Genomic DNA, 21,038 nt, shown 5'->3' with positions numbered 1-21,038 from the left:
CTGCCTGTAAGGGTTGGGCTGGTAAAGACGTTCCGGACAGTCTAAACGTGGGTGGGGTGTAGGAGGGTCATAAGGCAGGTAGGCCGCTCTTTCATTATACCCATTTTTGTCGAAAGCCGTCCTCCTGACTCCAGGTTCCCGCATACGTACGCGCGCGCGCGCACATCGGGGGTGTGTACAGTGAGCATCAGTGGCGCTGGCTGCTGTTGGACGCACGTACACACCGCCAGGCACTGCGCTCCATCAGACGGACGCTCATGATGAGAGGCTGCTCCAGCAGGTCCAAGCTCTCGCAGAACCAGGACAGAGCGGGTAAGAGGCGTCGATTTCCACGCTCCTCGGATCCGTTCGTTCAGCACTTTGAATTGTTCTCCTTTAACAGACAGACAGCGTAGGACGGCGAGGGGCAGCCCTTAAAGACGTAAACAAGAGTCGATGCCTGTTGGTGTGCTGGCGCTTTCACCTTTACCCTACATAACGGCAGCTGGCGACAGTCTCTGGGTTTTTCTCTTAAATAGTTGGCAGACTTATTTGGAACAGCAGCAGCTTCGCAGCTAGTGCCGGGCGGGTGTTTTAGAGCTGCTGCTAGAATAAAATAGATTTTAAAAAAATAACAAAACGACAATGTTAAGATTTGGGCGCGTGCGTGCGACACATCTTCCAGGTTATTGGTGTGTGCCATCATCGGGCTGTGATTGCTGTCATGGTCCTACACTGATTCCTGTGGTGCTGCTGGAGAGGCTGATGGTTTGCGTTTTATGGCTGTTTGTTGTGACTGATCAGATGCCGCTGCGATGTAACCGCAGCCTGTCGCTCGTGTCTGCTTCATCCTCGATCGTAATAAGCTTCGGGCTCCCTCACACTCCCTGTACGGCCAATGCCGACTTTACTACCAAGTGTAATGTTAATGTCCACTACTATGTTAGGAAATGACTTGTCCAGTATGTTACAGGCTACAGGCGGTTAGCTGCAATCAGAGCCTGACAGCTGCTGGGAGGAGGAGGAGGAGCCCGGCTCAGCTCCGTTTCCTGTTCATGTTCTCCAGTGGAGCTTTTTAAGACGACACTGAAAAATGTGCGAGAACCTCCTGCCAAGCAGGAGTGTCAGTGGAGGATTGTCAGTGGCTGATTTCTCATAGGCCGTGTACAACTTTATGCAAATATCCTTCATCTGATGTTCTCTAGCTGACTTTTACGCAGTTTTGCGGTTTCTGTCAAAACTTTTTGCACTGCAGCATGTTTATTTGACAGATGAAAATATAAAAATAAACCACGAGTTACTGTGCCATTTCTTCGTGGACCTGATGAACCTGACATATATTATAGTCTACTAGCAGACAGGGAATTTGAGCGTGTAGGGCCTATTTAATTAGAAAACCTCCATCAGAGCATATTTAGGTCAAGGGCCCTGTTGCTACCCCATCACGATCGACTCTGTGCTCCAAAATAGTATAACTATAACGAGAGGTGGGTAGGGTAGCCAAAAAAAATTGTACTCAAGTAATAGTAGCAGCACTACCTCAACATAGTTTTACTCAAGTAAAAGTAAAAGTAGCCGTTCAAGAAATTACTCGAGTAACAGTAAAAAAGAATTTAGTTTAAAAGAAATGCTACTTTAGTACTGTGTAACTGATCATAACATCTGATTTAATGTTTAAAAATGAGATAATCAAACAGACACAAATATAAAGTTTAGTGCAAATGTTGGTATTTGAAAGACTGAAAATCAAAAAACAACAACGACTTGACATAAACTGTAGGTTTGTGTCAGTGTCTCATGCATTTTTGATTAAAATGTGTTTATTATTCATGCAGTGAAGTTACACTGAGTAGAGTAGCGAGAAATGTTTCTCAAGTAAGAGTAGCAAAGCTTCATAATAATATTACTCAAGTAAAATTAAAAAGCACAGTGCAGTAAAGCTACTCCTAAAAGAATTTTTTCCCAAAGTACTCAGGTATATTTAAAAGAGTAAATGTAATTAGTGACTACCCACCTCTGATTATAACACATAAGAGTGTAAAGAGCTTTGAAAAACATATTAGGTACACCAGTGCAGTGATGTAAACTTTTTATACAGGTCTGATCAGGTCTGCATACGTTCTGCCTTTGTGAAGCTTTCTGTGTTTAGTTTTTATGTTTAGTGCCTGTGTGGTGTGCTAAGTTCTGTGTCCACTGCAGGGGTTTTGCACTCCCCCAACTGCTTTACTCTGTTCACCTGAGATGAAGAGCACATGACCTAACATATTATTGTGCATATATGACAAAATTGGACTTGCAAAAATGAGTCACCAGTGAGATGTGTTTTCAGGCTGGTGAGTTTGATTCCAGTAGCAAAGTTTAATATACTCATAGAGTGCAGACTTACAGATGAGGACAGATGGAGTGCAATACTGCCATCTCATGGACATTGTCAGGGAGTGGAGTGAAGTGTGTGAGCATGTGGGGAAAAAAGTTGTTTGCCATATAAAATGTGAAAGAAAAGCAGATATTTTTCACTTTACGTTTGATGTAGTGCAAAAACTATGGTTGAGTCAAGTTTCTAAGTAAGCCTCAGATTGGGACAGTGAACATAACAGCAGAACCCTGAAACAGAAATAGACATTATTAATGTTGCCTGTAACTATCTACACACTTTTTTCTGGTCTTTTTGGACAGGTCTGTTTGTGAGTATGAAAGTAGAATAAGTGGACTCTGACTATGACTAATGAGTCGAAACTCAAAGCAGTGCTGTGGTGTATAATCCCACATAATACACAGTGTCATCTTGTTGCTCCACACTTTCAAGAGTCAGGAGGAGTCAGGAGCAGCAACTAGTCATGGCTATCTCTTGGCCATGACCAGGCTAGTTGCTGCTTCAGGACTATTTACTGTTATTTTATTACATTTTACAGACACATACATTTGAATCGGGAAACACCAAACCCCTGTACTCAATTAAAACGAAAACGTCTTTCCTAAAGACACACACAAAGTGTTTTTCCTGCTGACTAGACTTCTGTGAATCAGGTCAAAGGTTAAAGGTGGAAAGAACTATGCTGAAAATGTGGTTGCCAGGTTGGACAGTGATGAGAGGAATGGATAAAAGTGAAAGCACCTATTTGGCTACAAAGGGCTATTGAGGTCCATTTAAAGTAGAACTTTTAGGTTTTCATTAGTGAGTTTATGTAGAAGTTCAAAACCTTAAAAGAAGAAGAAGAAGAAAGAAAGGAAGACAGCATGACTTTTACATACCTGATGTCTAGGAAATGTGTTGTTTATCAGTACTCCGCTGAGTGCATTTGAAATACAAACATGATATGGTTTTATGTGATAACACATATTGTTGAGTCTCCTAATCATCATACATACGTTTTTTCTTATGTTTGTTTTAAGCATTATACATTGGTTTATGACCTTTCAGCTAAAAGTAAGCATTTGTAATTAGTCTTTTCAGCATTAATTGCTTATAAAATGGGTTCTGACCTTCATCTAAATCTCATTTATAAACCCAACTAGAGTAAATAAACAACACGTGATCACTTGACCTTTATGAACGCACTCACCATGTAACCCGGACCTCTGGGGTATGACTTTTCCAAAAGCTACCTTCAAGCATTCCAGTTAAGGATGTAAACCTGGAAATGTGAGTTAGGCTGCTCTCCATTTAAATACAAGCAAACAAAATTTGTGCTGACAAGGTCTGCTCTTCTCAAGAAATACTAGTTGTGTAAAGCATGCTTCTGTTGTGATAGCTTTTACAGGATCTTTGTCAAATTGTTATTAAGCTTTTCTAAAGACCTGGGCATTGATTAGTCCACAATAAGGCAAACTATACAACTAGAGAAAATTCAAGACTGGTGATCCACTCATTTTTTTTTCTTCCGTCTGTCCCGTTTGGTTCTTTTGCATCAGAATTATTGTCTAAAGGCAAAGAAAGATGCCCAGTAGATTTACTTTACCAAATGGACCATCCCGGCCTTGCCGTATTGGTCTATTTGATTCACCTTTGCTTTTATTGTTTATTTTATTTTATTTTCACTTGCTACACACGGGACAGACATGACTGAGGGAAAGAAAAGGGAGAAAGAAAGAGAGGTAGGGAAAGAAAAACAGCGGGGAAGAGGAACGGTGATAAAGGGCAAAAAAAACCCCAACAAAACAAAAAGACAAAAAAAATACATATATCAATCACCTGGATCACCTGTTGAGAAAGAAAAAAGAGAAAACAAGCAAAAAAAAGAGAGCAACATAATAAACAACATCATCGCGATGATCTATGTGAATATAACAGTAAATACTAAGTATTGAATATTATTGTGCAGCACGTAGGATCGATAGCTGGTGATCCACTCTTGAGGAGTGAGTGTCCTGCAAAGTTTACACTGGGGGCATCGCATGTACTCCTGAAATAGGCAACAAAGTATATAGTTTAGAGAAAAGGTAGTATACAGTGTTCAATGGTAACCTTATTGTCCCCAGTGGGAAATTGATTTGCAGTATGTCCACACACACACACACACACACACACACACACACACACACACACACACACACACACACACACACACACTCAAAACAGCCCAGAGAGAACAGCCCAAATGTTATCATCAACAAAGTCCAATGTCCAGTAGTGATGGCAACAATGCTTATGGTTTAGTGTTATTAATCATCACAATAGCAGCAGGTATAAAAGGCACTCTATGTCTCTTGGTTACTAAGGTTACTAAATCTGGTCTTATTGGTCAAAGACAAATTACCATGCCAAGCAATGATACAAAACATTAAAATACATCCAATAAAACTTTTATAAAAAAGGGTCATCATTTCAGAATCTCCTTAAAAAGTACGGTCGTTATTGGACCTTTTTCACTGTAGCATCAAAATGTGACTCAAAGGACAGAACCTTATCAAGAACAACCCCTAATTACTTAAAACTATCCACCAGTTCAGTTGCTGCACCATGTACTACTGTTGGTGCAGGATGGGGGGATGGCTTCCTGAAGTCAATTACCATGTCCTTACTTTTCAAGCTGCTGATCTTTAAGAATGACTGATCACACCAAGAAGCAGACTCATCTACAACAGGTCCAAAAGTCTAAAATCCCACCAACAAGATTAAAATCCAGTTTAAACGGGTTAAGAAGTTTATAAGCTAAGAGATGTGGCTGGATAGTATTAAAATCTGAAGAAAAGTCAATAAATAGGAGCCGAGCATGCGCTTTGGTCTCATCCAGATGGCGATATAGGAAATTTAATAAAATAAACTAACCATAGCATCATACAAGGCCTGTTACTGAAAGTATAATTATCACTTATTAATAAATGTATTAATTAATGAGTATTGGAGAAAGCATGCTATGAAAGAAACCAATGGAAACAAAGTCTAAGTTTTCCCTCCGCTGATGTTACGCACTGCTTTTGGGACATGCTGTGGACAACAAAAATGATGACAAGAAAGCTGAAGTTGTGGAGCAAGGCAGATGCCAAACTTCAGTACCAACTGTGAAGCACAGTGGTGGAAATCGTGTTTTGAAACTCCTTTGCTGTCTCTGTGCCTCTGTGCCTTGCAATTACTGAAAAAACAATGAATTCAAAACTGTATCAAAATGATTTATGGCAGAATGTCAAAGCAGCCCTTCGTTATGTAAAGCTTAGGAGAGGTTGGTTGGTACAACAGTGACCCAATGTCACTGTGAGCACTTTAAGCCAATGAGATGCTGCTGAGGACCATTATAAGAGGACCATTAGAATCAAGACCAGCCAGAAATATTTTTGAGCTTAAAACTGTTATTTAGAGGTGGGACAATGCAAATGTCAATGCTGCTATTGGTGCTGGATTGAAACTAGGGCAGTAGGATTTACACTAGTTTCTATCCTCTAGGTTCAGTATGTAGCGCACTGATTTATTTATCTATTTATTTATTTATTTTGTGGAAATGAAAAAATAGACCTCAAATACTGCACTATAAAAGTCCCTGAACCTTTTTGTGTTCACTGTCACATCCATTTTATTTCTCGCCTATAGCACAGTGAAACAACAGAAGTTGACTCAAAGCGTTTTGGAGTTTCAAAATACACGAGAAGCTGAAAGGTGTGTCATTGTGGAGAGTAAACGTCACAGTGATTTAATTGTCATTAAAGCGTGTTCATAATTTGCAAACTGATCGTGATGCATGTCATAAATCATGACACCCTGCTCCCTGTTAAATACGCTGCTTTTATAGGTTAACAATATTGATATCAGCAATACTGGCCCCGTAATTATTTGTTATGGGGTAATCGGTGTAATTATGCAACGATTGTGTTTTGTGGTTGCGCAAAACATATAAAACTTACGTTTAATCACAAAATTGTTTTGCGCCTGTGCTGTGATCATTACGTCCAACTGCCGGTTGTTGGTATCGGCAGATCGGGTCACGTGACAAGTGGCACAGAGAAAGAGAGAAAAGAACGCTCGTGCCGTCTCCATCCCGCCACACCAACGCGGATGAAGCACCGGTCGACTTCAGAGCAGCATCACGGGAAGAAGCCCCGTGTTCCTGCTGCCGCCGCGGCAACCTCCACCTCACCGCAAGACGGAATGGAGGACAAAGCAGCGACAAATCCGCGGGAGCTCACGCAAAACCCCCTGAAGAAGATTTGGATGCCGTATAAAAACGGCCTTCCTGAAAAACACATTTGTCAAAGGAAGGGTGCGTATGACGTGGCGACAACAGTTAGCTTGAATATATAACGTTTGTGGTCATATGAGTATCAATGGTTGTGCTTCACAGTTTCTCCGGAACCCTTTTTTCTCTTCCGCGTGCGCGTGAGCGCGTGTGTAGAGGCTTCCAGTCCGCCGTGAATAATGAGCGCTGGGTCAGTATGCATTAATATCTGTGTGGCAGTAGCTGCCGTTACCGCGGGGAGTACAGTTCACAGAGGTCAGACGTCTCTCTGCTGCAGCAGCCATCTGGTTCGCACGCTTATGTAAGGACTCACATGATGCTCGCCGCACATGAAGGCTGCTCGTATCGAGGAGAAAGGACTGGTCCGAGGGATGACCCTCTGTGTCGACCGCCGGTTGTAAACATGAATTGTATCCCCGCAGTCATGCGGCTCATTCGCCGTGTGGCTGTGCTGCTGAGTTTTACCAGCGCGCCGCAGCACGGTCAGGGTCTCCTCACTGTGGCCTGACTCGGAGAGGATTATTGGAATGAGCGGAGTTTAAAATAATGAGCATGTGGCCAGTGGTTGGCTGCTCTCTGGCCCAGTCACCTGTGTACGCAGTGGCTCAGTGTGCTGGCTTTCTCCAGATGTCTGTTGCAGTAAAAGTGCTGTTTCACTAGACCCCCGACACATCTTGCAGCAACTGTGACCTCTGTTATACTTCTGTCTATCACTCCACGTTGTCAGGGTGGTGAGACTTTATCAAGATGAACGATATCAGCACCACGCAGGCGCACACATTCTGATAATGCCAATCTAACGTTCAAATTATATCTTTATAAATTGTGTAATATGAAAGATAGCATTTTGGAGCCAGTCTCCTAATCTATCCCCAAACCTGGTTGTTGACAGTCTTGATTGAGTAACTGTGTGTTTTTAAATTTGACTTTGGTATTGTAAGGGATCAGCTGCGGACTGAAGCTTCCTTGATCTCTTTCATTTCAGTATGTATGACCAACTGTCCCACACTCATTGTTACCGTGGGCCTACCTGCCAGAGGGAAGACCTACATCTCCAAGAAGCTGACCCGCTATCTCAACTGGATCGGAGTGCCCACCAGAGGTACATGTGCCATAGAGTTGAACAGAGTGTATCAGATTTTAGTAAAATTATGCACAAGAGCAGAAGCACCAGTGAGAGTGTTTTGAGTGCAATTATAATAAATAGCTTTTGCCTCCATTTTTTTTCTCTTTAGAGTTTAATGTTGGACAGTACAGAAGAGAGTTTGTAAAGATCTACAAGTCCTTTGAGTTCTTCCGTCCGGACAACGAGGAGGGGTTAAAGATCAGAAGGTAAGGGTGCTTTTGGCATCATGCTACCTTAACAAGTTATTTAATCACTAATTATGTAACATTTTATGGCCGATTGTCTGTGATTTTCACAGAAAGTGTGCTTCAGCGGCATTGAACGATGTGCGGGAGTACCTCACAGAAGACGGAGGCCAGGTTGCGGTGGGTCATGTGTTAATTATCACACAGGCTGAGATATTTTCTTCAGCTCAGATACGGGGTGCAGTGCTAAAAAAGCTCATATAATGTGTGTGTTACTACAGGTGTTCGATGCAACAAACACTACCCGAGAAAGAAGGGAGACCATCCTGGAGTTTGCGGAGCAGAATGGCTTTAAGGTAACCTGGCGGGCTCAAAGTGAGGGTTCGGGTTTTGCTGGCGGTCACACTGATTCTGTCTTCTGTCTTCCTTCAGGTGTTCTTTGTGGAGTCTGTGTGTGAAGACCCAGATGTCATACAGGAGAACATAGTGGTGAGTGTCTGTGTTTGTTGGCACTGTTTTGACTCGTTAGAAGATGCAGGGCTCACTCCTCTGCTGTTGCTCTACTTTAGCAAGTGAAACTGGATAGCCCGGACTACACCAACTGCAACACAGAAGAAGCAGTGGAAGATTTCATGAAGCGGATTAAGTGCTATGAAAACTCGTACGAGACACTGGATGAGGTACTGGACAGGTGAGGTGGAACCTGGTGATGGTGTGTGTGTCCCCATTGCAAAACTATGGGAGTAACCGGCTTAAAAAATACATTTTCTTATTGTATTTTATCTGTGTTCTCCCCTCAGAGATCTGTCCTACATTAAAATCATGGACGTTGGTCAGCGGTACTTGGTCAATAGAGTGTTAGACCACATCCAGAGCCGGATTGTCTACTACCTCATGAACATCCACATCACACCCCGCTCCATCTACCTGTGCCGCCACGGGGAGAGCGAGCTAAACGTCAAGGGTCGTATCGGAGGAGACTCGGGTCTGACGATTAGAGGGAAGGAGGTACAACGAAACTTTACAATCAAAGAAAAAATGTCTTCTAAACCCTTACCTGTCTTCCTCCTGACTGCATGAGCTATTGTGAAAATAAATAAAGGTTTTGTTTTTCTTTCTCCAGTTTGCTAAGAAGCTGAGCCACTTCATCCAGGAGCAAAACATTAGCGACCTCAAGGTATGGACTAGTCAGATGAAGAGAACCATCCAGACAGCCGAAGCCCTCAATGTGCCCTATGAACAGTGGAAGGTCCTGAATGAGATTGATGCTGTAGGTGGTGCTCTCTTGGCTTCTGCACATCACTGTTGACTACCTCTTTGTGCTTCTGTGTTGAAGTTGAACCCGTATGTGCATTTTAGGGTGTGTGTGAGGAGTTGATGTATGAGGAGATCCAAAGAAACTACCCTCTGGAGTTTGCACTAAGAGACCAGGACAAATATCGCTATCGCTATCCAAAAGGAGAGGTCAGTGGTTATTTTTTAACATGTGGAACATTGCTAATGCAGACAGGATTTTCCTTTGTGGGCATAATGAAGTGCTCTTTTTCTTTCTGATAACCACAAACATGATCTAATTTTATCTTAATGGCTTCTGGCAGCCTACTCTGTGCTAATGAGCTTCAGCTTCTCAGACAGTATCGGCTTAACACTAGATCACAGTAAACAAAGGCTTCAGCATCAGTGTGTGTGTGTGTGTGCCAGATATATTTGATCAGGTGGTTTGAGGTGCCTGCTGGTCCTTTCTCACCTTTAGTTCATTCCATTACCTCTCCATTAATCTGTAACAGGAAGATGGATATGGGCATTAGCTGGTTGCCCAGTCAGGCGGTGACATCATGCTTTCGGAAATGTCGTTAAAGCCTATGTTAGTCTACACAGCCTGTATGGATTTTCCATTTGCTCAGATGTCATCCTGTTCACCTGTGAATTAATTACTCTGCAGGATGTGTCAATGTCAAGTGGAAGTCTTATTTTACACATTCAGTTTTTTATATTGTTTTGGGGATTCGCACGATTGCCTTTTCCGTTGTTTTGTGCCACTCAGTCCTATGAGGACCTGGTGCAGCGGTTGGAGCCCGTCATCATGGAGCTGGAGCGGCAGGAGAACGTGCTGGTCATCTGTCATCAAGCTGTCCTGCGCTGCCTGTTGGCATACTTTCTGGACAAAACAGCAGGTCAGTTTTCAAACTGAAATGTCAAGAAACCTGAGAGGTGTAAGAGACAAATAATTTTAGGAAACACATTTTAGTGTAAAACACACACAACATTTTTATTGTAGATCACGTAGATCCTGGAGCTATCTGCTCAGTTTCATTTTCACATCTATTGAAGGCAGAGTGATAGATGAATTATTGTGCATGTCCGGTCCCCGGCTGCTTCCGCAGCTTCACATGCCAGACTAACTTTTGTGCACCTCACAGACCTTCTTGGTTGGGTTAGAGTCTTTTTAACTAAGATGCTGGATGAGAGGTTTGTGCGCTGACGTGTTTTGCATAAAGCTCATTTTTCAAGTGAGCAGTTGGAGACGTACGTGGCTGACTGACCTCATTTCTGTTTTTCCTTTATTTCAATAATTCCTCCACTTCAGAATTCTTCACTGTGTCACTGTCTCACACTCACACTGTACTTGAGGGGTATTAAAAACTGCCATATTGTATTTAGCGATTAATGGGTTTTTTTCACCCCTCCAAAATAACGATCCATGATGAGTTTACTAGCAGACGCTGTTATTTTGAAAGTTACCTTGCTGTTAGCCAGATAGTTCACGATATCATTAGCAACCTCTCATGAGTGCAGCCTGTGACAGCAGTCTTTGTTGTGAGGCGGCACAAACTAAACTGCAGGTCCAAGAACATGGAGTTGGAGTCCATCTGCTAGAAAATAATAATAATAATAATAATGGATTGCATTTATATAGCACTTTTCGGGGCCCTCAAAGCGCTTTACAATTCCACTATTCATTCATTCTCACATTCACACACTGGTGGAGGCAAGCTACAGTTGTAGCCACAGCTGTCCTGGGGCAGACTGACAGAAGCGAGGCTGCCATATCGCGCCATCGGCCCCTCTGGCCATCACCAGTAGGTGGTAGGTGAAGTGTCTTGCCCAAGGACACAACGACCGAGGCTGTCCGAGCCGGGGCTCGAACCGGCAACCTTCCGGTTACAGGACGAACTGCCAACTCTTTGAACCACGATGGCCCCAAAGAAAGCAGAGAGAACTCTTGGCTGGAAGCAGTGCTTAAACAACGGAAAAAACACAAACTTTGTCCTAAACCTCTCATGTTTAACTGTTTTCCACTTTTTCTTTGGTCATTTTAGCCTTTTTAGCCAGGGTGAAGGGAGTATCTGCCATCAAACAAGAGGACAGCCGCATGTAGCTATGAATCAGAATCAGAATGGGTTTATTGCCAGATGTTGAGGTTTACAACATTAGGAAATTGCTGCGGTGCTTCAGTGCAGACAATAAGAATTAAAGTGCTATGTAGAAAAAAAGATATGTGCATGAGATATACATGAGATATATACATGAGAATAAGAATTATGAGTGCTACGTAGAAAGATATATACATGAGTGCAGGTGGTGATCAGTGCCAAACATATATACATGAGAATAAGAATTATGAGTGCTACGTAGAAAGATATATACATGAGTGCAGGTGGTGATCAGTGCCAGACATGAAATGATGCAGTGACACAGCGTAGGGTCATGTGTTAGTGGCGGGGACAGTCATGTGGTTATTGTTCATGTGTCCAACAGCAGAGGGGAAGAAACTGTTCTTGTGGCGAGAGGTTCTGGTGCGAATGGACCGAAGCCTCCTGCCTGAGGGGAGCAGGTCAAACAGACTGTGTCCAGGGTGAGAAGGGTCAGCTGAGATCCGGGCTGCACGCCCCAGTGTCCTGGAGGTGTACAGGTCCTGCAGAGATGGGAGTCTGCAGCCAATCACCTTCTCAGCAGAGCGCACAACACGCTGCAGTCTCTGTTTGTCCCTGATAGTGGCTCCAGCGTACCACACGGTGATGGAGGAGGTGAGGATGGACTCGATGATTGCAGTGTAGAATTGCTTCATCGTCCGTGTTGGCAGGTTGAATTTCTTCAGCTGCCTCAGGAAGTACATCCTCTGCTGGGCTTTCTTGATGACGGAGGTGATGGTGGGCTCCCACTTCAGGTCCTGGGTGATGGTGGTACCCAGGAAGCGGAATGAGTCCACAGAGGTGATGGGGGTGTCAGTCAGGATGATGGGGGGGAGTGGGGCTGTGTGCTTCCTGAAGTCCACAATAATCTCCACTGTCTTCTGGGCATTCAGCACCAGGTTGTTGTGGCTGCACCAGGACACCAGACGTTCAACCTCCCTCCTGTAGGCAGACTCATCCCCGTCAGAGATGAGCCCAATGACGGTGGTGTCATCTGCGAACTTGATTAGCTTGACAGACTGGTGGGTGGAGGTGCAGCAGTTGGTGTACAGGGAGAAGAGCAGAGGAGAAAGAACACAGCCCTGAGGGGAGCCGGTGCTGATGGTCCGGGAGTCCGAGACATTCTTCCCCAGCCTCACGTGCTGCTTCCTGTCCGTCAGGAAGTCAGTGATCCACCGGCAGATGGGATCAGGCACATTCATCTGGGAAAGCTTGCCTCGGAGATGGTCTGGAAGGATGGTGTTGAAGGCAGAGCTGAAGTCCACAAACAGGATCCTGGCGTAGGTTCCTGGGGAGTCCAGATGCTGCAGGATGAAGTGTAGGGCCATGTTGATGGCGTCGTCTACAGACCTGTTGGCTCTATATGCAAACTGCAGGGGGTCCAGGAGGGGGGCCGTGATGATGATGATTGTTTGCTAGTTCACCTTACATGCATTAATGTAATAACGTGGTTAGCCTACTCAACGTGTCTTTTAGACCCCATTCCTACAAAACTGCTCAAAGAAGTCCTGCCATTAATTAATTCTTCGATCTTAAATATGATCAACCTATCTCTAATAATCGGCTATGTACCACAGGCCTTCAAGCTGGCTGTAGTTAAACCTTTACTCAAAAAGCCATCTCTAGACCCAGCAGTCTTAGCTAATTATAGGTCAATCTCCAACCTTCCTTTCATATCAAAAATCCTTGAAAGAGTAGTTGTCAAACAGCTAACAGATCATCTGCAGAGGAATGGTTTATTTGAAGAGTTTCAGTCAGGTTTCAGAGCTCAGCACAGCACAGAAACAGCTTTAGTGAAGGTTACAAATGATCTTCTTATGGCCTCTGACAGTGGACTCATCTCTGTGCTTGTCCTGCTAGACCTCAGTGCAGCGTTCGATACTGTCGACCATAATATCCTATTAGAGCGATTAGAACATGCTGTAGGTATTACAGGTACTGCACTGCAGTGGTTTGTATCATATCTATCTAATAGACTCCAATTTGTGCATGTAAATGGAGAGTCCTCTTCACACACTGAGGTTAATTATGGAGTTCCACAGGGTTCAGTGCTAGGACCAATTCTGTTTACATTATACATGCTTCCCTTAGGCAGCATCATTAGAAGACATAGCATACATTTTCACTGTTATGCAGATGACACCCAGCTCTATCTGTCCATGAAGCCAGATGACACACACCAATTAGTTAGACTGCAGGAATGTCTTAAAGACATAAAGACCTGGATGGCCGCTAACTTTCTGCTTCTTAATTCAGATAAAACTGAGGTTATTGTACTCGGCCCTGAAAATCTTAGAAATATGGTATCTAACCAGATTCTTACTCTGGATGGCATTACCGTGGCCTCCAGTAACACTGTGAGGAACCTTGGAGTCATTTTTGACCAGGACATGTCCTTCAACGCACATATTAAACAAATATGTAAGACTGCGTTCTTCCATTTGCGCAACATCTCTAAAATTAGAAATATCCTGTCTCAGAGTGACGCTGAAAAACTAGTTCATGCATTTATTACTTCCAGGCTGGACTACTGTAATTCATTATTATCAGGATGTCCAAAAAACTCGCTGAAAAGCCTTCAGCTAATCCAAAATGCTGCAGCAAGAGTCCTGACAGGGACTAGAAAGAGAGAGCATATTTCTCCTGTTTTGGCTTCCCTTCATTGGCTTCCTGTTAAATCCAGAATTCAAAATCCTGCTCCTCACATACAAGGTCTTAAATAATCAGGCCCCATCTTATCTTAATGACCTTGTAGCACCATATCACCCTATTAGAGCACTTCGCTCTCGCTCTGCAGGCCTACTTGTTGTTTCTAGAGTATTTAAAAGTAGAATGGGAGGGAGAGCCTTCAGTTTTCAGGCCCCTCTTCTGTGGAACCAGCTTCCAGTTTGGATTCGGGAGACAGACACTATCTCTACTTTCAAGATTAGGCTTAAAACTTTCCTTTTTGCTAAAGCATATAGTTAGGGCTGGACCAGGTGATCCTGAATCCTCCCTTAGTTATGCTGCAATAGACTTAGGCTGCCGGGGGATTCCCATGATGCATTGAGTTTTTCCTTTCCAGTCACCTTTCTCACTCACTATGTATTAATAGACCTCTCTGCATTGAATCATATCTGTTATTAATCTCTGTCTCTCTTCCACAGCATGTCTTTTATCCTGTCTTCCTTCTCTCACCCCAACCGGTCGCAGCAGATGGCCGCCCCTCCCTGAGCCTGGTTCTGCCGGAGGTTTCTTCCTGTTAAAAGGGAGTTTTTCCTTCCCACTGTCGCCAAAGTGCTTGCTCATAGGGGGTCATATGATTGTTGGGTTTTTCTCTGTATCTATGAAGCGCCTTGAGGCGACTTTTGTTGTGATTTGGCGCTATATAAATAAAATTGAATTGAATTGAATTGAAACGTAAATTAGCTACTCACGCAGAGAAGAACGGCTGCTGCCACCATCATCCGTCATCATTTCTGCTACACTGGCAGGGCTAGGGGCCAGGACTCTCCTCTTCGTGTTTTTGGGGGATGTTGCATAACAGGCAACCCACCCGCAGTAGATGCGCTCGGTGTGAGGTCTCGCAGCAAGCTATCAAATACGGCGCATTTCTGGGCTTTTTAAAAAAACGCTATGCGTCGCCAGGTGTTTCATCGGATTTGAGGTGTTACCTCCTTTGACAGTATCACAGTATCAGCTTAAAGCACTTGTTGCAGGCTGCTGAGTTTGCATATTTTGCTATGAAGTACAGCCAGACTTTTGACCGCTTCGCCTTGGACATTTTTAATCTGTAGCTCTGCTCTAACAGAACGTACGTACCTGGCCCCGCCTACTATCCTCGGAAACGTAAAATGATTGGCTAGAATCTAAAGTGTATCACAGCTCAGGAAAAAAAAGCACCGAAATGTGCGCTGCTTTTCGGTCTGGTTACTACCGTTTATGTCAGAACCGGTGCCATCATGGCACCGGACACCGGTACCCATCCCTATTTGGACCCATTCTTTATTCATCACAAAATACTTGTTTACTACCTGATGAATCATATCTTTTATTAATTCATTTTAAAAAGTGCGCATGTGACTCCTTTAGCATGCACATGCACGAGTACCTGCTCCCACTATGAAAAGAATGTAAATATGTGAAAAGCACTGTGTGTACTTATACGGTGGTGCTCTAATGAACTCATCTTTCCATACAGAGGAGCTTCCATATCTGAAGTGCCCACTACACACGGTGCTGAAGCTGACACCGGTGGCCTACGGTAGGTCCGCTGTCGTGCCAATGTGCAATGTACAAACTGAATATACATCTGCTGCCACATAAACTAATCAAACAAACCTTCTTTCTGCACGCTTAGGCTGTAAAGTGGAGTCCATCAGCCTAAACGTGGATGCAGTGAACACGCACAGAGAGAGGCCAGCGGTGGGTAGCATGACACACACACGCACACATTAAACAGACAGATACAGCAGAGCCTGCTTTCTCACAGGTAAGGTCGCTCACTGTGGTGCTCCTTTCTGATTTCCATGCTTTCGTAATCGATGCAGAGCTGGCTCGTTTGGCAGATCCTGTGTTGGTTACAGACAGTGTTGGTCAAGTTATGAAAAAAGTAATCAGTAACTAATTACTCATTACTTCCCCAAAAAAGTAATCCCATTACTTTACTGATTACTTATTCTCAACGGTAATTAATTACTTAGTTACTTTTTAAAAACACGATTTACAACCTGAATAGCTGATAAAGTGATAGATCTTTCAGCCCAATTCTACTTTTTCTGCATAATCCATCTTACAAAATGTAATCAAATGGAAAAGTCTCTTTATAAAACTTGTTTTATTAGTTTTAATCTTTTAACTTTATGCATCAAGCAAAAATTAAATTATCTGCACCATTCTCTGACTTGAAGAAATTAGTTTAACATTTAAACCTATTTTCTACACATTCCAGCACATAAAATAAAATATTTTTTGTGTTTACACTCACTCTTTCAAATAGATGCAAGTAAAACACAGCAGAAAACAAATAAAATCAAAGACTAGCAGTCCTGTTGCTCTATTTTCACCTGTATAGCAGGAGTGGCATAGGCGGAGGTTTACCCTGGTGCAGGTGTGCCGCAGCGGTCAGTTGAAGAATCCGCGAGTTTCTCTGTGAATTTCCCATTACATCGTACTCGGTGCTTGTTTAGGGTTTTTTTTTTTTTTTTTTTTTTCCGCTGTAAAAAGAAGTTTTCTTCCCATGTACCACGGACACTAATGTTTTTGTCACTTTTTATGGAATCAAACTCAAAGTAAATGGTAAATGGTCAGTACTTCCACGCTTTAAACACTGCACGCTCATACTCTCTCCCGCACTCGATATATGATCCATTGTTGATCTGCACACAGCTGTTGCCACGAACGTCATACTCGCTTATGTCATTGTCATGAGACATTCTCGCAAAAAAATCACGGTTTTAGTAACGCAGCGTGCTTGCGGGAAAGTAACGGTAATCTAATTACCGTTTTTGCAATAGTAATCCCTTTACTCGTTACTTGAAAAAAGTAATCAGATTATGCGTTACTGCCCACCTCTGGTTACAGATTAATGAAACACTGACTAACTGCTCTTCACATTCTCCCTCATTTCCTTTAGATAAATAGTCCTCCAAGTGGACCATTTTAACTGTTTTATTATTATTATTTTTTCTAACAGGAGTTGATACTGAACAGCGATGAATTCTGCATAACAAATACTACAACAGTGAATGTTTTATGCTCTGCGTGTGTTTTATGGTTGAGCACTTACATTATTTTATTTTTTAACTTTTGAACTAGATTGGCAAAACCATAAATATGTGCATACAGTGGTTTTCATTTCTTCTTGATGCTGTCACACAAGTGGAAAAACAGATAAATCCTTGAAACCTTAAACGTGATGCATTATTCCAAGTCGTTGACATGGTGTGTGCCCAGTGGATTTCATGTCTCCCTTGTGTTTTGATCCCTCCTCCTTTTTGTCTGTTTTTTTTTTTTATCAAACAGAACGTAGACGTGTCGCGGATGTCAGAGGAAGCTTTGCTAACAGTGCCATCTCACCAGTGAGGCAGTACCCTCCCCTCCCAACACCCCCAACCCTCCCCCCTCCTTTAGTCCTTCATTACCCACACAGAACCCTTCAGATGCACAGTGTACCTTCAGGGAAAAAAAATCCCTGACTGAGTCTCTTTCCACTCTTCATGTCTTCTGTTCTTCCTTCTCTTGTAATAATAAGATGTGATGATGGTGGTAATCGACTGGAATCCAGTTTGTAATTTTTCATTTATTAATCCTGTCACGGACCTTGTGACAAGCTCATTCTCCTATTTTTGGAGAATGAATAAAAAAGCAAAACAATCAAATGAAGGTGTTTTTGAGCTGATGCTGTACTCCTGACTGTGAAACAGTGACACTCCAGCACCTTCTGAAGTGCAGTCAGTGAATACGTTGTTTATTTGATTCTGTCTGTTGAACTGATTTTTAACCACGTTAACTTTTAACAGTGTGCCATCACTTTATATGTTTGTAGATAGCAGTCAGGAAACTCTTAAGGTTAGCGCTTTGTGACGTAGCCAAGTGGTGCAGTTTCTCTATATTTGCACATAAACTCTTGCACATAAGCTCCTGTTTAATTTGTTAAGATGTCCTAACACTGTCTAATGAAAATGCTGGAAATATGAAATTACACTTTTCTTGTGAAACAATGTGAAGACTCTCACAGTGTTTTTCACGTTACTGATCAGAACTAAGAGGAAGCTATTTCTGTTGACTGTTTTTAAATAAACTACACTTCCATATCATGTATCTTTATCACACTCTTTTTGTGCTTCATTTTAGAAAGCATGGCATGAATCTGCTTCACTGTTTGATATTAATGAATTGTTAAAGACTTAAAATGACTTGGGTGTTTCTTACTGATATCAGAGGGAGATCAAACAAACGCTGGAATTTCCTTCGTATCTTCTTCTGTGTAAACATGAAACGTTCAGTGCAGTGCAAACCAGGAGACTGAGATTTCTCCTGGTCATTCATATGCAAAGACTCCACTGGGGTGAATAGCAAACAGCTAAACAAAACGCTCACTGTGCCAGTCACAGATTTCTGTCTGCACTGACTTAACAAGGCTCTCTGATTAAAATTAAACAAAATAAGAGGAAATTTTAAAAAATCACATTTAAAGTAAAGAAAAAGTAGTAACAAGCATTTTAGGTTAGTCTCAGGTGCTGCTGTGAGGTTTAGAGAAACATGTAGTTACCAACTTCCAGACACCAATTACTTGGCAGTCTGCTCACGCCAGTGACTGTCATGGTGATGGGGCTCTCCAGATGGTGCCTTGGGCAAAAGAAATGCAAAAAGTCGTAGATGGAAAACTGATGGAAGAAGTTGCAGCAGCAGCAGACAAAAGCATTAACATCCACTGACAGAGAGAAAAAAAGGCTTTCTTGTTTTTTTTCACCCCAGTAAAAGAAGAGTCCTTGTTTTGGTGACTTGTGATAAAAGTGGGCTTGTGTTGATGTATATTCACTCAGGACACTGACGCTGCTGCATTCCTTCTTCCAGAACGTGAACGTCCAACGTACGGCTGAAGACGCCTTGCAGACCGTCCCTCCTCATCTCTGATACCTCTGCTGGCTGGAACCCGGTGATGCTGAAAGCTGGACCTTTCCCCTTCCTCCTTTTTCTTCCTTTTTTTTCCACCTTTCCAAATGTGCACAACCTCCTCACACTGGTGACCAGCAGGTTAATGTGTCTCCTTCTTCCTCCTCCACCAGCGCCATACACACGCACACATTTCTCTGTTACCCCTTGTTTAAGCATATTTTTTTGAGGAACTTGCGAGTGTCCGGGCCTCAGTGTTCAGCGGGCCCTCGGCATCGCTGTTCCAAATTATTTATGAATCAAAGTATTGTCTTGCACAGCAGGGAGTTAAACGCTTGGCTCACACAGCAGATTCCTGTCTGCCTGTTACTGTACTCCGTGTGGTTTCATTGTGTTGATTTTGCGCAGCAGTAGCACTAACACTGAAAGTTACTGTTTTGTGTCTTGAAGTATTAACCCTGTGATATTTTTTTTTTCCGCTCCATGTTTTTGATATGCAACTGTAACGTGCAGTCATTATCGGATGTGAAGCTGTATTCAGTGATAATGTGCACTTTGTAGGCTGCAAACCTACTCGGACAACAGCTTACTATTTTTAAAGTGCTGATTCAGTAATAGATTAAAGGACTGGGTCGTTCATTTTTAATGGTAAACAAGTAGCCATTTCATTTTGTAGGGCTGGCTGGTGTAATAGCTTTCCTTAGCTATGTGGTGTACTGTATCTGCTTGTACAGTGTCAGCTGAAACTGATGTTTTATGTAAATGATGATTCCACACACGACGGGCCTTCAGTGAAATACACTCACATGCTTTCACTCATTTCTGTGGAGAACACATCAGAGCATTAAACATGCAAAACAGAAACAAAGAACACAATATTAGCTTGAAGTTGGTGTTGTGGGTTAAGATTTTAAAAAAAATGTACATCCCAACTACACAATAATAAAGATGTTATTTTTTTAAGCCAACCACTCCAATCTGTCTTCTCACTTGAGATTTTTGTGACTGCATACCTTGTGATGGGTTTCTTTATGAGGGTTTTGTGCAATACTGTTCGTGTTGTGGTTATTTCTTGATAATGGGATTATTTGTGGGCGGCGCGGTGGTTAGCACTGTTGCCTCACAGCAAGAAGGTCCTAAGGTTGACTCCATCATCTGGACGGGGCCTTTCTGTGTGGCCAACATGCTGTGCAGTGTGTGCTTAAAAATTTTAAGGAAACTGATTTTCAACTGGACTGAAAATCAGTGGCAACAGGTCTCCAGGAGTGAGGGAGCCAAATCAAAAACGTCAAATCGTCAATATGTACGGAGGTGTTTAGGAGAGAGGTCCAACAGTGAGTGCCTACAGCCATCTGTAAAACACCGTGGAGGGGCTGTCATGGTGTAGGGTTGCATTTCAGCCAGTGGTTTTAGAGATCTTGTTAAAATTGATGGGATTTTAAACAGATTAATCAGATTTTGATCAACCAGGAAATACCATCTGAAGATAATCTGATTATCAACATTGAGCAGTGTGGGATCATCTTTGATGTCCTTCAAGAAGCCTGCAGAACTATTTCTGAAGACTCATTTATAAAATGACAAGAGAGCTTACCTAAAAGACATCAGGCTGTGATTAAGAATAACGGTGATCAAATCAAATGTTGACTTACAAGCTGTTCTGCCTTTAAAAAAGTATTTCTATGTGCGTTTATACCTTCCAATCAATTGCTGCATTTCCTACTTTCTTAGCAAAATATAAATATGGGGTGATTTAACACTTATGCACAGTACTGTACAGTCAAATGCATGAACCATGGTATCACAATGGAAACTTAGGAAGTTGCAAAGCTATCTTGCTATTATTGTAAAGTTAATTTGGCTGCGTCCTCTTCGAGCCAGGACAGAAACACAAATCTCTTCCTCCCTGCGTGTGACGGCAGTATCAGCCTCCACGAGTCACAACTTTTGTGAAGCATGTGTGCGTGTAGTAAGTACAGCTGCTCAAATTAAAGTGGATTTTTTTTTTTTTTTAAGAAATACTTAAGGTTATTGTGAAAATGGCGCTTTCTTCACAGCACACTCAAGTCTT

General features: G+C 42.6%; 1 protein-coding gene across 6 annotated transcripts; it reads left to right on the top strand.

The window, feature by feature from the left end:
• The first annotated feature begins 155 nt into the window (after window positions 1–155).
• Window positions 156–19,935, top strand: pfkfb4a (6-phosphofructo-2-kinase/fructose-2,6-biphosphatase 4a). 6 transcript variants are annotated; one of them, XM_085273248.1, is made up of 14 exons: window positions 156–312; window positions 7,633–7,749; window positions 7,883–7,979; window positions 8,072–8,138; window positions 8,240–8,314; window positions 8,391–8,447; window positions 8,528–8,649; window positions 8,759–8,966; window positions 9,082–9,228; window positions 9,318–9,422; window positions 10,003–10,132; window positions 15,552–15,614; window positions 15,711–15,775; window positions 18,929–19,935. In XM_085273248.1, the coding sequence occupies exons 1-14, from the start codon at window positions 258–260 to the stop codon at window positions 18,986–18,988; spliced, it is 1,368 nt and encodes a 455-aa protein (XP_085129374.1). In that variant the 5' UTR covers window positions 156–257; the 3' UTR covers window positions 18,989–19,935. The 6 variants fall into 6 exon arrangements, 4 of the variants coding, with proteins under 4 accessions (XP_085129374.1, XP_085129375.1, XP_085129373.1 ...); XM_085273249.1 differs by lacking the exon at window positions 18,929–19,935 and adding an exon at window positions 17,375–18,172; XR_014892435.1 differs by lacking the exon at window positions 156–312 and adding an exon at window positions 6,397–6,671 and having other exon boundaries at window positions 14,518–15,614; window positions 18,929–18,949.
• Window positions 19,936–21,038: the final 1,103 nt, after the last annotated feature.

Source organism: Mchenga conophoros, linkage group LG5 (genome assembly GCF_057382185.1).
Source record: "Mchenga conophoros isolate Kocher_MC1m ecotype Shallow Benthic linkage group LG5, M_conophoros_male_GT1.1, whole genome shotgun sequence".
Classification (NCBI taxonomy): Eukaryota; Metazoa; Chordata; class Actinopteri; order Cichliformes; family Cichlidae; genus Mchenga; species Mchenga conophoros.
Note: the sequence above shows the minus strand (reverse complement) of the source record. Positions and strands in the feature narration are given on the sequence as shown.

Excerpts from the sequence above, each read along its gene's own strand:
- pfkfb4a (XM_085273245.1), top strand. The coding sequence starts at position 6,467 with ATGAAGCACCGGTCGACTTCAGAGCAGCATCACGGGAAGAAGCCCCGT. Across the intron at positions 8,967-9,081 it reads TGACGATTAGAGGGAAGGAG|TTTGCTAAGAAGCTGAGCCA; the intron begins GTACAACGAAAC and ends TTCTTTCTCCAG. Across the intron at positions 15,776-18,928 it reads CGCACAGAGAGAGGCCAGCG|AACGTGAACGTCCAACGTAC; the intron begins GTGGGTAGCATG and ends TCCTTCTTCCAG.